General features: G+C 40.3%; 1 protein-coding gene across 1 annotated transcript in view; it reads left to right on the forward strand.

Annotated features, from left to right (window-relative positions):
- LOC134803795 (anoctamin-4) overlaps positions 1–12,126 on the forward strand; it is a 39,587-nt gene extending 27,461 nt beyond the window's left edge. The window contains exons 15-24 of the mRNA XM_063776631.1: positions 24–188; positions 1,667–1,810; positions 2,269–2,438; positions 3,379–3,518; positions 3,918–4,077; positions 5,095–5,140; positions 5,755–5,860; positions 6,260–6,435; positions 8,237–8,432; positions 11,843–12,126. Coding sequence (XP_063632701.1) covers positions 24–188; positions 1,667–1,810; positions 2,269–2,438; positions 3,379–3,518; positions 3,918–4,077; positions 5,095–5,140; positions 5,755–5,860; positions 6,260–6,435; positions 8,237–8,432; positions 11,843–11,934 — 1,395 coding nt within the window. The 3' untranslated portion in view covers positions 11,935–12,126. The remainder of the gene's footprint in view (positions 1–23; positions 189–1,666; positions 1,811–2,268; positions 2,439–3,378; positions 3,519–3,917; positions 4,078–5,094; positions 5,141–5,754; positions 5,861–6,259; positions 6,436–8,236; positions 8,433–11,842) is intronic.
- The last annotated feature ends 2,698 nt before the right edge of the window (positions 12,127–14,824 follow it).

Here is a 14,824-nt window from a genome sequence, read left to right on the forward strand (position 1 = left end):
AATGTTTAATGTTTCTTCCACAGATAACAATAGTCCTGGGCGCCGTCCTGGGCACAATAATCTACCGAATCTCGATGGTGTCCGTCATCTACGGAGGCTCCGGATTCTTCCTCAAGAAACACGCCAAGATCTTCACCTCAATGACGGCTGCCGTCATTAACTTGATCATCATTATGATACTCACTAGGGTACGTCTTTCCCTCTCTTTCTCCATTCGCTGTAAGTATCTCCTGTCTCCCTTCCCTCTATCAAGTTTCTTATAAGATCGCTTACCTCTCCATATTTCTCACTCTCCCTTATTACCTCTCTAAACCCTCTTCTTCATTATATTAGTTTCAAGGCTTCATCATCATCATATATTGCATCATAAGCTTTTCCATTCGCTTTAATTATCTCCTGTCTCCCTTCCCTCTATCAAGTTTCTTATAAGACCGCTTACCTCTCCATATTTCTCAGTCTCCTTTATTACCTCTCTAAACCCTCTTGTCTCTCAAGACCCTATTACTAAGACTCCACTGTCCGTCTGTCTGTCAGTTGAAATTTTCACAGAGGATGTATTTCTGTTACCGCTATAACAACAAATACTAAAAAGTACGGAACCCTCGGTGGGCGAGTCTGCCTCGCACTTGTCCGGTTTTTATTTCTGTTCCGCGTCTTTATAAAGAAATTTCTCAAAAATTCTCACAACATCTCGCATCGGATCGCAGCTAAAAAAATGGATGATAATACATTGATGATTATTTAAAGTACTAAGAAAATTTATTTTAATATGTAGGCGGGAAACAGAAAATAAAACGTTCCTATACAACAAGCCCGTCTCGTGGTATTGAAACGTGTATACATTTTCGTCTGCTATAATCTAAGTCTACATGGTGTGTACGCCACACATATGCTCTTGTGGCACGGACGTGGACCGACTGGGACACCACGGATTATCTTGTCAAAAAAGTGCAGGCCGTTTTTCGAGACATGCGTCGCTTAATGACATAGTCCGTCGGTCTCTTGCCACCATCAATGTGCCTGCTCTTCTTGAGCCGACTGGCATTATCAGAGATGATGGCAAGAGGCCCGATGGAGTGTCTTTAGTTCCTTGGAGCTTGGGACGAATGTTGGTGTGGGATGCTACCTGCGTAGACACACTGGCACCGTCCCACCTCCAACGGACTACTGTAAAAGCGGGCGGAGCGGCGGAAAGCGCCGAAATTCTAAAACGTTACAAATATAAGAGCCTCGGTAGAGAGTACCATTTTGTACCATTTGGAGTTGAAACTCTAGGTCCATGGGGTCCCAGCGCGCATAAGTTGTTCGCAGAAATCGCGAAGCGTCTGGTTGACGTAACTGGTGACCGAAGAGCTGGCGGCTACCTCGCACAACGTATCAGCATTGCGATACAGCGAGGAAATGCCGCCAGCATCCTTGGTACAATGCCTCAAGGGCCTATTATAGATTTAAGCTAGTTATTAATTTAGTTTAGTAGTACCACTGTATATATATTGTATGTAAATAGATGATTAAAAAGTCTACATGTGTAATATTTAGAAAATATTTGCAGGCAGTCACTGATAGCAGATGCCCGATCTCGGGTCGGAAATACTCTACTTTCGATTTCCAGATGAGAGGTCTTGGACGAAGAAATAGTTTTTGACTTTAATCATATTGATTCCAGATATACGCAAAAGTGGCGGTTTACCTGACCAACATGGAGAACCCACGAACACAGACTGAATACGAAGATTCTTACACGTTCAAGATATTCTTCTTTGAATTCATGAACTTCTACTCTTCGCTTATCTACATTGCCTTCTTTAAGGTAAATGAGTGGTTAGAGATGCGCTCAAATTTTTCACCTAAAGGATGACTCGGGTTAGAACGGCCCGGGTCCGGGCCGAGTCTTCCGTCACTTCGGTTTCTATGACGGGTGACCGGTGATCACGTGGTGATTTCTATAGAAAGTTGAAGTGTCGGACGCCTCGGTCCGTACCCGAACCGTTCTAGCGTGAGTCATCGTTGATTATTCACAACCAACTTATGACAGAACTTTTAAGCGGCATATAATATTGCATCTTACATATGGATGTGAAGTTTCCACTCAATTTAATACTGGGAAATGAGTCTAATTTAGATTGCATGATTTAACCCCAACCCCAACATAAGTAAAATTAGTTCCAGTGAAATTCCGCAACATGGCGCGTCCTATTCCTGATCAGGCTTTCCATGCATTGCAAGCTAAATAAAATCTTGTAAAATGACTAAGTATAAACTTTCCAGGGCCGCTTCTACGACTACCCCGGCGACGATCAAGCCCGCAAATCCGAGTTCTTCAAGCTTAAGGGCGACATCTGCGATCCCGCGGGCTGCCTGTCCGAGTTGTGCATACAACTCGCCATCATTATGATCGGCAAGCAATGTGTTAACAACTTCGTTGAGCTCGGGAACCCGTAAGCCTTTCTCATCTTTAACCTATTTGCTACACCCTGTCAGGGTTCATGTTAATCATGTTTCACATATTTATATGTAGGATGCGCGGAATGGAACGTAAGGTGTGAACGAGTGAGTGATAGAACGAACTGTTGAATGAACGATGTGTGAATGAGAGAGTATGATGCCGAGTGTCAGTGCATGTGAAAGGAATAGCAAAACGCCATGGGCAAAATGAACTGTAACTGGGGATTCGGGGAGACTGATTTTGGACGTACGATGTGACGCTGTGTAATTTCTCGTGTTTTTCCAAAAATATAAGCTCTTAAAGATATTTTGAGTTGTTTGTGTTCGCCCGACCCACATATGTTACTTTGTAGTTACTTATCTTGTACATGAATGCAATAAAAAAAAAATGTTGTCGGGGTGAGACCGCTTTTTAGCGGAAACACCGCCTGTTGTCCCCATGTTGTCCCCAACAACTTCAACCCAAGATTTCTCCAAGGGTGTCTTGAAGAAGCTTCTTAGCGATAACACCGCTTGTGGTCTAGAGTTAGACCAAGGATTTTGATATCATATGCAGTGTAAGTGAGCAGTGTTTGATAGTATAAGTATGTCTTAATTTCATAGAAGTTTGACGTTATAAATAACACTTGCACTGCGTGTGATATCAAAATCGAACTCTACATTCCTTTGGTTTTTAATTAAGTATCATGTTGTTTTTTATTTATTGGACATTTTGGTAATAAAGAATAAGCTACTTACTTATTGTATTAAAGGTATCTTATCGCTTTGTGTTCTAAATTACTCAAGTTCCAATAAATTCATTAGTACGAGCCGTAGTTCAAATCTCGGATTTGGAAGCCACCAACACTCCAGAGTAGGGGAAATTAAACGAGTAGAAGATTCTGTTCGTGAAAAGTAGATGCCATTTTTTACTTTTTTTAATTATAATTCCAGAAAAATCCACAACTGGTGGCGTCAGCGTACGCACCGAGCTATTACCCGAGACCCGACTAAGCCCCACATGGCCTGGGAACAAGATTATCATCTACAGGACCCTGGAAGGCTTGCACTCTTTGACGAATACCTGGAGATGAGTAAGTTCTCCTTATCTTATTAGAGACTTATGAAAGCAGCTGCCATATTACGCGCTCCACTCCTTTCATTAAACAAGCGATGAATTACCTACTCATAGCATCACAAATCTTTTCACCAGCCCAATAACATTTGTTCGGTGTGATCCGTTATCTTATTTTTGTTGATTAAATATTTAAAACTGTGCAGAAGCCAGGTACTGAACGTTTTTGCAAAACGTCGCCGTACCAACGAAGGCGATACTCTTGCTCTTTGCCACGAACATACTTGCAAACGCTGCCGCTATCCATTTCCCATATTATTAACATAAGTACCTATAAATATTTCCTTTGAAAGCTAGGTACCGCTCAGAACCTGGAACGCTTATCAGCCTTGTTTAAAACTTAATTTTTATTCCACAGTTCTTCAATACGGCTTCGTAACGTTATTCGTGGCTGCGTTCCCGTTAGCGCCTCTGTTCGCGTTGCTCAACAACATTGCCGAGATCAGGCTGGACGCCTACAAGATGGTCACACAGGCGCGAAGACCGTTGGCAGAGAGGGTGGAAGACATTGGAGCTTGGTAATTACTACAATAGTAATATTCCAAACAAGCACTACATATAGGTAGCTATATCATCATCAGCGTCGTCTCTGACAGAATACGCTAATTTAGCTTTAGAGCTCACGATACGCTCGATACTATTTGCACGATATTAGTATCATGCACTTAGTCACATTTAAAGACGCGAAGACTGTTGGCTGAGAGGGTGGAAGACATAGGAGCTTGGTAACTATTGCTTAAATTCCAACTACAGTAACTACTGTCTACTATATCGTCATCACTTCATCAAAGATGTTGCTATGCCTGAAGATGTTAGGGAGGTCGGTAGACAAAAGCATCTTCCAAAGAAATTCATCATAATTGATTGAAAGTTGTCAAAGCAGTTACCATAAAACTATATTAGTATATTGCTGAAATAAGGCAGGCGCGAAGACCATTAGCAGAAAGGGTAAAAGATATTGGCTACCTATCGTCGTCATCAGCGTAAAATACGTCGTTTGTTCCTAGATATATAAGGCATATTTAAAAAAAGTCATCATAATTAATCTTACCAAAGTTACTTACTTACTCCGTTGGCTCAGCGACCCAAAATGAGACATTGAGACTTGGCCTCCGACACAAGATAGCGCCAGTTTTCTCGGTCCTGTGCGACCTCTCGCCAATTATGGACTCTAAGTTCGCGCAGATCTGCCTCCGCCATGACGCGCCAGTGATACCTTGGGCGTCCGATAGGGCGTACCAAAGTTACCGAACCAGATATATAATAGGTACATTATTGCTGACATGTGGCTGGACGTTAACAAGATTCGACCGAGTCGGCCTCTGGCAGAGGTTTACCGTAACTCTACTACGTTTTTATCATCATCATCTTCATGTATATCAGAAGACGTGTAGGTAGGCTGAGTATGAGAGTAGAGATGAGTAGGCATCTTCCAAAGAAAGTAATTTTGACCGATCTAGCCAATTATTTGGCCTCATGGGTCACCATTTATGATTTCTAAAACGTTCATATACACTATCCGTTTTATTTTTCAGGTATGGCATTTTACGAGGGATAACTTACGCAGCAGTTGTTTCTAATGTAAGTACAAACATTCATAGTAAAAAGGTCCACTTGGGTCGATTAAATATACATACATACATATAATCACGCCTATTTCCCGGAGGGGCAGGCAGAGACCACGGATTTCCACTTGCTACGATCCTGACATACCTGTTTCGCTTCCTTCACTTTCATTACATTCCTCATACACGCTCGCCGGTTTAGGGTGCTCTTGGCCTGGCCTTTCTTTATTAAGATTACCCCGATCTGATCAAGTCCGCCGAGGCCCGCTAAAAACTGTTTATATTTTATTAAACAAGAGTACCTAATATTTTTCCTTTTGTCTGTTTCTTTCGTGATGTTCCTAAATTTAAATTGTTTGCGGTACTCGTAAATAACATCCACAACTTAGCCGATGTACAGATGTAGTGCATAATTGTTTTCCATCGTACTTTCTCGGAGACGTTCGTATTTGTCATGCTACTTCAGTCAACCTTAGTACTTTGTGTACCGAGACTGAATGAAATAGCAAGACAGGTTCGTACGTTTCCGTGAAAATACGATGGAAAATAATTATGCACTGCAACTAAGCACTTTTCTTCATTTTTTTAATGTTTTGATACATTTACTAGAATATTTTATATTTGTTACAGGCATTTGTGATAGCCTACACGAGCGACTTCATTCCCCGCATGGTGTACAAATACGTGTATTCACCGGACAATACTCTCGCTGGGTACATCGACCACTCTTTATCACGTAAGACAACAGTTTAATCTATTTCTTAACGATCTCCTAACCGAGTCGGTAGTGACCCTGACTGAAGCAGGAGGTCCCGGGTTCAAATCCTGGTAAGGGCATTTGTTTGTGTGTTTATTACCAGATATTTGTTCCGGTGTTATGTATGTTTTCTATGTATTTTAAGTATTCATCTATCTATTATATACCTACCTACTATTGTTTAGTACCCACAATACAAGCCTTTTTGAGCTTACTATGGGGCTAGGTTGATTTGTGTAAGATTTAAGTTATTGGTTAACCCTGGTTGGCAAACTATGCTCTCATGCCATTTACTGCAGCTCAGCCCAAGGTCTGTTTTCCAATTTCAAACTCCCTTCCACTGCTTCGAGATCTCTTCAAATGTTAATAATCTTCCAGTGTTCAACACATCAGACTACCGGGAAGAGTGGGGGGCGGACGAGAACGAGGTAGACCCGCCTACCTGCGCGTACCGAGGCTACCGGAACCCTCCAGACCACTATGATCCTTATGGACTCTCTCCACACTATTGGCATGTGTTCGCCGCTCGGCTGGCGTTCGTTGTAGTGTTTGAGGTAAGTTCTACCAGTCTTCCCTGAGCCCTAAAGAAGGGGTTTTGCTAAGTTATCACAATCACACGCTAGTGCGAGTTGAAAGCGAAGCGAGGGCGCAGTGAGATCACCGAGAGCTCGCAACGAGTTCATGGCCTCGCCACAGAATAAATAATAGTACTAGGTACAGAAGATTCACTCTCTAACAAAACGCGTCTTACGTCTTACAATTAGGACAGATATGACCGCTAGGTGGCGCCAGCGCCACGCGCGGCTTATAGCTAGCCACCAAAATTGGTGTGGGATGGACGTACTTGTAGCTACCTGTTGCAAAGCGACGAAATCGCGGAGTGAGCCATGCCTGCCTGAGCCCAAAAGAAGGGTTTTCGCTAAGGTATCACAATCACACGCTAGTGCGAGTTGAAAGCAAGGCCAGCGCGCAGTGAGTTCAACTCGCAACGAGTTCGTGGCCTCGCTTTCAACTCGCTCGCCAATTACTAGTGATAGGGCCCCAAAGGCCTATTTCGCAAATGCTCAAATCACGAATCCGAATATTTCGTAATAAATAAATTCACGAGATCTAAATACTGGTATAATTTTGAATGCTTGTATTTTACAACAGGCTTATTTTTAGAGGAGGCTTTTTGCGAAAGAAGAATTTCACAGTACACCCATTTAGAGTAGAAATGTTTTTAGATCGCTACTGTACTTTCATAAGGGGTCATCCATTAATTACGTCACACGAACCCCCCCTGTCACACTTGGCCACATTTGGCAAACCCCTCCCCCCTGGTGTGACGACACATTTTTTCAACGAAATCGGCAAATCGAATTAATTGCTACCATTCATATTTTATAAAAATATTTTTGACAAACTAAATATTAGTAATTTTATAACGGAAAACTGATAAGGTAAGAAAATTAAATGAATAAAAACGATTATCGTTCCAAAACTTGTTATTTCACTGTACAGCGAATAAAATAATCTAAATGAATTTCGGTTACTGATGAAGTTAAAGTGACGTCACAAAGTTTGTGACTCCCCCCTCCCCCTTGTCACAACATGTCACATTATCTTGACCCCTCCCTCCCCCTAAACGTGTGATGTAATTAATGGATGACCCCTTAAATCGAGAAAAGAGACATAATCTAATTTCATAAAATGCTTCAAAATGAGCATATAGAATGGTGATTTCTCCATTTACCTTCCACCCTACAGCCCAGGCTATGATAGAAAGGGCACAGGATAGAGATACATGAGAATTGCTTACCTACCCACAAAAGCCTAGCTCTTTTCCTGATTATGATGGTTACTTAATCGCGAAACTTAAGTTTTAAATATACGTCCGACGTTTCGTAGTGTGCAAAACGTTCAAGTTAATAAACAAGACCAAGTGCGGGTAGTTCGAAAAACTCGTGCATAGAAGATGTTGATGTCAACTTTATCCAGTCCTCTCCGAAACCCCGGGGACAACGCCGTCCTCGAAACGTCGGAGGTAAATTTAAAACTTATGTTTACGCGATTAAGTCCCGGCGTTGCGAATAATAATGAGTAAAAAAACCGGACAAGTGCGAGTCGGACTCGCCCACCGAGGGTTCCGTACTTTTTAGTATTTGTTGTTATAGCGTCAACATAAATACTTACATCATCTGTGAAAATTTCAACTGTCTATCTATCACGGTTTATGAGATACAGCCTGGTGACAGACAGACAGACGGACAGACGGTGGAGTCTCAGTAATAGGGCCCCGTTTTTACCCTTTGGGTACGGAACCCTAAAAATCGTAGAGTTCAAATCAGTGTTTATGTTGTATTTCTTCACCAGCACGTAGTCTTCGGCCTCACCGGCCTCATGCAGCTCTTCATCCCCGACGTGCCCACAGAGCTCCGGACCCAGATGCAGCGTGAAGCCCTACTAGCCAAGGAGGCGAAGTATGAACACGGGAGGCGACGCCTCTCTACTGAATACAGGCAGTTAATTACGCAAAAGAGCGACAGCGGGCCAGCCACAGGGCCTACAGGTAACACTTACCAGCTTTTAACTTGCTTAGTAGCCATCTACGCTCTAATAATGGCCCTAACCAAGAAGGCCAAGTATCACGGGCTCTTTACTAAATGTGACAGATTAGCGGATGGAGCGGTAAGTATGACATGGGCCAGAATCGGGGAATCCTATTTACTACCGCATGTGTACTGATTGTGAGTACAGACGGTTGATAATTCAGATGAGCGTCCGTGGGGCAGCTACAAGTAATAGTTACTTAAGTACTAGAAGCCCTACTGGCCAAGGAGGCGAAGTATGAACACGGGAGACGACGGCTCTCTACTGAATACAGACAACTAATTACGCAGAAGAGTGATAGCAGCCCAGCTACAGGTAACACTTACCTACTTTTAACTTCCTTAGTAGCCCTCTACGCTCTAATAACGGCCCTAACCAAGAAGTCCAAGAATCACGAGCTCTTTACTAAATGTGACAGATAAGCCGGATGGAGCGGTATGACATGGGTCAGAATCGGGGAATCCTATCTACTACCGCATGTGTAGTGAGTACAGACGGTTGATAATTCAGAATAGCGTCCGTGGGGCAGCTACAAGTAACAGTTATTTAAGTACTAGAAGCCCTACTAGCCAAGGAGGCGAAGTATGAACACGCGAGACGACGGCTCTCTACTGAATACAGGCAGTTGATTACGCAAAAGAGCGACAGCGGGCCAGCCACAGGTAACACTTAAACTTACCTACTTTTAACTTGCTTTGTAGCCCTCTACGCTCTAATAATGGCCCTAACCAAGAAGGCCAAGTATCACGGGCTCTTTACTAAATATGACAGAGAAGCGGGATGGAGCGGTAAGCATGACATGGGTCAGAATCGGGAAATCCTATCTACTGTCACATGGCTACTGAGTACAGACGGCTGATAATTCAGAAGAGCGTCCGTGGGGCAGCTACAAGTAATAGTTACTTAAGTACTAGAAGCCCTACTAGCCAAGGAGGCCAAATATGAACACGAGAGACGACGGCTCTCTACTGAATACAGGAAGTTAATTAAGCAGAAGAGCGACAGGGGGCCAGCTACAGCCCTACAGGTAACACTTACCTGCTTTTAACTTGCTTATGGCCACTTGCACCATCCTACTAACCCGGAATTTAGTGGTTAAAGCGTTAACCTAGTGTCAAATTGTACTGGTAACCATGGTAACTCCAGGTTTAACTTGTTAACCCTGGGTTAGTGGAATGGTGCAAGTGGCGCTTAGTACCACCCTACGCTCTAATAATGGCCCTAACCAAGAAGGCCAAGTGTCACGGGCTCTTTACTAAATGTGACAGATACGCGGATGGAGCGGTAAATATGACCTGGGTCAGAATCGGGGAATCCTATCTACTACCGCATGTGTACTTATGATTATGATTATGATTATGTACAGAAGGTTGATAACTCAGAAGAGCGCGAGTGGGACTACAGGTAACACTTAGGTAGGTACTATTTAAAAAGTAGTCACTAAAGGGGCCCACCAATTACCAGTTCGCCGGACGATATCAGCCTGTCAGTTAAACTCAAGAGGTGACAGGTCCGAACAACTTGCTATTTCAGTCAGCCTGGGTCAAAGACATATGTAACTTCGTATAAGACGAATGAAGTCTAAGGAAAAAACGTGCCTCGGAATTCAAGTAAAAGTCATTCTCGAATAGATGCCGCACACACCTTTAGCCTATCCTCGGCTAGATGGCGTGACGACACCGTTTCATATTTAACAATTTTAACACATAGATATCAGTGAATGAACATGGATCAAAATGATATAAAAATAATAAAATCATTTATCCATATATATACATTTTCTGATAACTGGTTTACCCTTGAATTGCCGACAGACATTTCAACGAATGTTATTTCGAAGACAACGTTTCAAGTATTTTCATTTCATCGACAAGTACTTGCGTCGAAGAATCGATACTAGTAAATTTAAATCGGGAATTTTTAATTGGTACTTTAGTTATTTTGCATTATAGTTTATATCGTGGTATTTCTTTACGGGTTATCTTATTTCATTTTGGATTGTATTTAATAAAATTTATTACGCGTAAAATTATTTCAATTTGTAATATTTCGTTATCGAAACTAAAAGCAGTCACGTCAGTCGGCTCACTCTGCGCGATTATAGGTATGTGGGTAATTTTTTAAGATATGAAATTGTTTTTCTGGACATACATAATTTTGAGAAAGCGGCAATTTTAAGTTTGCGCTCTAATTTTGAAGATATAATTTTACAAGGCTGCCATTTTCATTTTGGGGCTATTTATAATTTATAAATAGGTTGGTAACAATAATTTAAGCCGTTCATTTATGTGCAGGATCGCAGTTCTAACCTAACCTAAACCTACTTTGAAAGCCGTTCGTTTCTTTGTGGGGTCGCAATTCTAACCTAACCTAAACCTACTTTGAAAGCCGTTCGTTTCTGTGTGGGTATCAGTTCTAACCTAACCTAAACCTACTTTGATAGCCGTTCGTTTGTGTGGGGTCGCAATTCTAACCTAACCTAAACCTACTTTAAAAGCGGTTCGTTTCTGTGTGGGGTCGCAGTTTTAACCTAACCTAAACCTACTTTGAAAGCGGTTCGTTTCTGTGTGGGGTCGCAATTCTAACCTAACCTAAACCTACTTTAAAAGCCGTTCGATTCTGTGTGGGGTCGCAGTTCTAACCTAACCTAAACCTACTTTGAAAACCGTTCGTTTCTGTGTGGAGTCGCAGTTCTAACCTAACCTAAACCGACTTTGATAGCCGTTCGTTTCGGTGTGGGGTCGCAGTTCTAACCTAACCTAAATCTAAAATTCTTACAACAGAAATATGTATAAATGTGTAGCACGACATATAAAAATGTAGTAAAGTAATACGTCAAACAAATGAATTGCAATGTTTAGTAGTTGTGCCAATTAAAATAATTTGATGCGAATTAGCGATCAAGTTATATTCGTAGAATAGTATTTCTACGTAGTAAGAAAAATTGAAATAAATAGTATATGAAACAAAATAACGCCAAACAATATTACTAGTACTAACGTTTCGATGAATCATTATCGATGAAATAATATTCGATGAAAAGTTTGTCGGCAAAACAAGGGTACACCCTGATAACTTTATACGTTTTCATTTTGAGTCTTAGTCGTGTGTCGATAGATTGGCAGTAAATTTACAGTGACTACAAAATTTACAATGACAGGACCCCTCTATACTATCTATTCTTTTTGGTCTAGGTACAAAAAGTACTGAGGTTGATTGAAGTAGCATGACAAATACGAACGCTTCCGAGAAAATACGATGGAAAACAATTATGCACTACATCTGTATTGTTTGATTAAATTTAAAAAAAATTGTCATTACTTAAATAAATAAAATAAAATAAAATCTGTGGTTATTTCATGTCCACAGAGCGCGCACCATGGATGAGACGTGCTTCCCGCGCCTCAGATAGCCTGGACGCGCACGTGGCCATCGCGCAGCGCCCCTCGTCACCGCACTGACGTCACACCAGACTGTTCGACCTTCAATTGTTTAGGTCAGAAGAGACAAATTAAGTCATAAACATGTGTACTGTGTTTACATCATCTCGGCACCGCTCCCATCCAATCGGAGAGGCTCGGGACGAGACGAGGAGAAAGGGGTGTGTGTGTGGGTGTCTCAACGAGTGTGTACAGCCGGCATTAAATGAATGTAATATTGTCCTGATAGCAAGTATACTCGTAATCACGGTAAGTATTAAGTGTAATGTGTGGACCAATGTTTTGTATTTTTGGATAGTCGGGTAATGTCAATGAAAACTTTTAATTGATGACGCAAAAAAGCCAAAGTTTTTCTGAGAGGATAAATTATTTAAGTGAGTACAGGAATATAAACAAATAATTATAAACTAAATTTAAAAACTACAACTAACTACAACATAAACTAAAATTATAATAACAAAACTTCCGTGAGACACAGACATATTAAATATATTAAAAACGGGTCACTCACGTATCACATGTCGAACGTTTTTCGACTTAAAATACGTGAGTGACCCGTTTTTAATATATAAACTAAAATTATAAATAAAAAACTGGCTCCAGCTCGGTGCCTTGGGGTAGGGTGCCAAAGGCTGGCGGCATTGCCGCGCTGGACGACAATACTAATGCGTTGCGCGAGGCAGGAGCCAGCCCTCTCGTCACCCGTCGCCTCCACGAGGCGCTTCGCCAGCTCTTCGATGTGCGGTTGGGTTTTCGGGGGCGAAAAATCTATCTAGCGAGGTCTTATCTCTGACAACGCGCATTGTTGAGTGTTTTAGTGTGTTTTAGTTTTAGTCTTAATTGATTTAACTATTGTTTTTCATTAAAAAAAACCTACTGTATAATTTTAAAATAATCATATATGATCTCAACAGCACTCTTATAAATCATACATAATATGTCAAATGTAATTATTTACTACGAATATATACGAAGCACATGTGTCTGTTAACTATTTGTGTAAGTTATTTAAGAAATTGTAGATCTCTATAGAAAAAACAATGAGGTGCGTTGGGGTAGCCTCGAAAGCGGGATAATTGAAAAAATGGCAAATATCAATTAAACTAGAAGCACTTTTTCTACAGTAAAAACAGTAAGCAAATACTATGAAATGAATTTTAAGCAATAGGTAATATTACGCAAAACTCTGCGCAGACGGCGTCACTAAGGCCAATTACATGGCCTACCGTAAAACACGATAATCGAAAGTTCGGTTTCTGCCTCTCTATCACTCTTGCCTATTCGATCGATAGAGAGGCAGATAACGAAATTTAGATTTTCGCGTTTCGCAGTAAGCCACCTGTAAACAAACCGCCTTGATGAATCAATGTCATAGTGAAAACTTGTCATAAAACTGTTTAAGGTTATGTTTAAATTACTCTATGGTTTACTAAACAAATTAGTGCTGCACTCTGGCGGCAGAACATTGCAGTAATACTCCCTATTGCGAGATGCCTTGGTAACCGTTGCAGTAATATTAGTGATGCTATTGCTGGTTTTATAGCTTTTTGCTATTTCCAAAATTACCAAGCTTAAGTTATCCCAATGCAACCTATGTATTTAAAAATATGTATGGCTCTCTGTAATCTGTAGGTATGTATATCTATTTTTGTGGCACGTTATATTAGCCTAAATAAAATAATTGATGATTTACATGTGATACATGTAAGATATTTGTCATAATTGTAAGAGTGACATAGTTTTTAATACACATTCTTTTTTAAACTTTTTAATAAAAGGGTCCAAAGAGTTAAACGTTTTAAAGTCTAGTCTTAAGGATATAAACGTAACAAGAATGTATTTAGGGTGTTAGGATAATCAAATTGATCTATATTTTAAAGAATCTCCTTTATATATCTGCAAATATATGCAATGCATATTAGTTGTAATAAATAGGCTAAAAAATACGTTGACAAAGATTTTTTACTGCAAGTACTTTAAAAAAATGATTGAGTTTGTTTATCAATGCCAAAGGAGCATATTTAAAAGATTTTTGTTCCAGTTAAATAATTATAGTTTTAATTATTAATGACATTTTTGTAAAGTAAGCAATTAAATAAACTAAAATTTTTGTCAACATAATTTTGGGCCCACAACTCTAATGACATAATTATTTATTATTCTCATCTTTCGTACACTCACAGTCATAAATTTAAACACCTTTTCACCTTGTTATTGTATTGAAGTCAAAATGTGTGAGGATGTTTATGACCACGGCTGGATTCGAATCTAGACTCGTGCCGTATTTTAGTAAGGATATGGTTCTTAACCTTTTGACCGCCAAAGAAGTCAATTGACGCGCGCTGCTACAGCCCAATATCGTCGGGTGACAAGCAAAAGTCACTTACTAACACCAAACTAACACCATTGAAATTATTGGACAATAAACCGTGTTACAAGTAGGGTTGCCAACCGTACTATATTATATAGTATTGTACTATATTTTGGCTCTCTGTACTATATACTTTTGGAAAAATATATAGTACGCTAAAATACTATATTTCCGATTAAACGTATATTACACTCATGTTTAGAATTTTATGTAAAAGTACTATATTTTTTTGAAATGTACTATATTTTTGATGCTTTATTCTGGAAAGTACTATATTCCCCCAAAAAAAAAATTTGGCAACCCTAGTTACAAGTGTAATAAAGTGCATTGTTACTTTAATTTTTCGATAGTACTTAGTGACTTTTGTTTGTCAGCCGACGATATCAACCTTCGTGTATTCCAATAAGGTTCACAATGACGCGCTGAGCACGATAGGCGTGACATAGAAAGGGTTAAGGTATTTTTTTCTTAACCCTTAAATCGACATCGTGTGAATATGTGGGAAAAAAAATTGGAAAATAAATGATCAAATTGGTTTTA

Source organism: Cydia splendana, chromosome 27 (genome assembly GCF_910591565.1).
Source record: "Cydia splendana chromosome 27, ilCydSple1.2, whole genome shotgun sequence".
NCBI lineage: Eukaryota > Metazoa > Arthropoda > Insecta > Lepidoptera > Tortricidae > Cydia > Cydia splendana.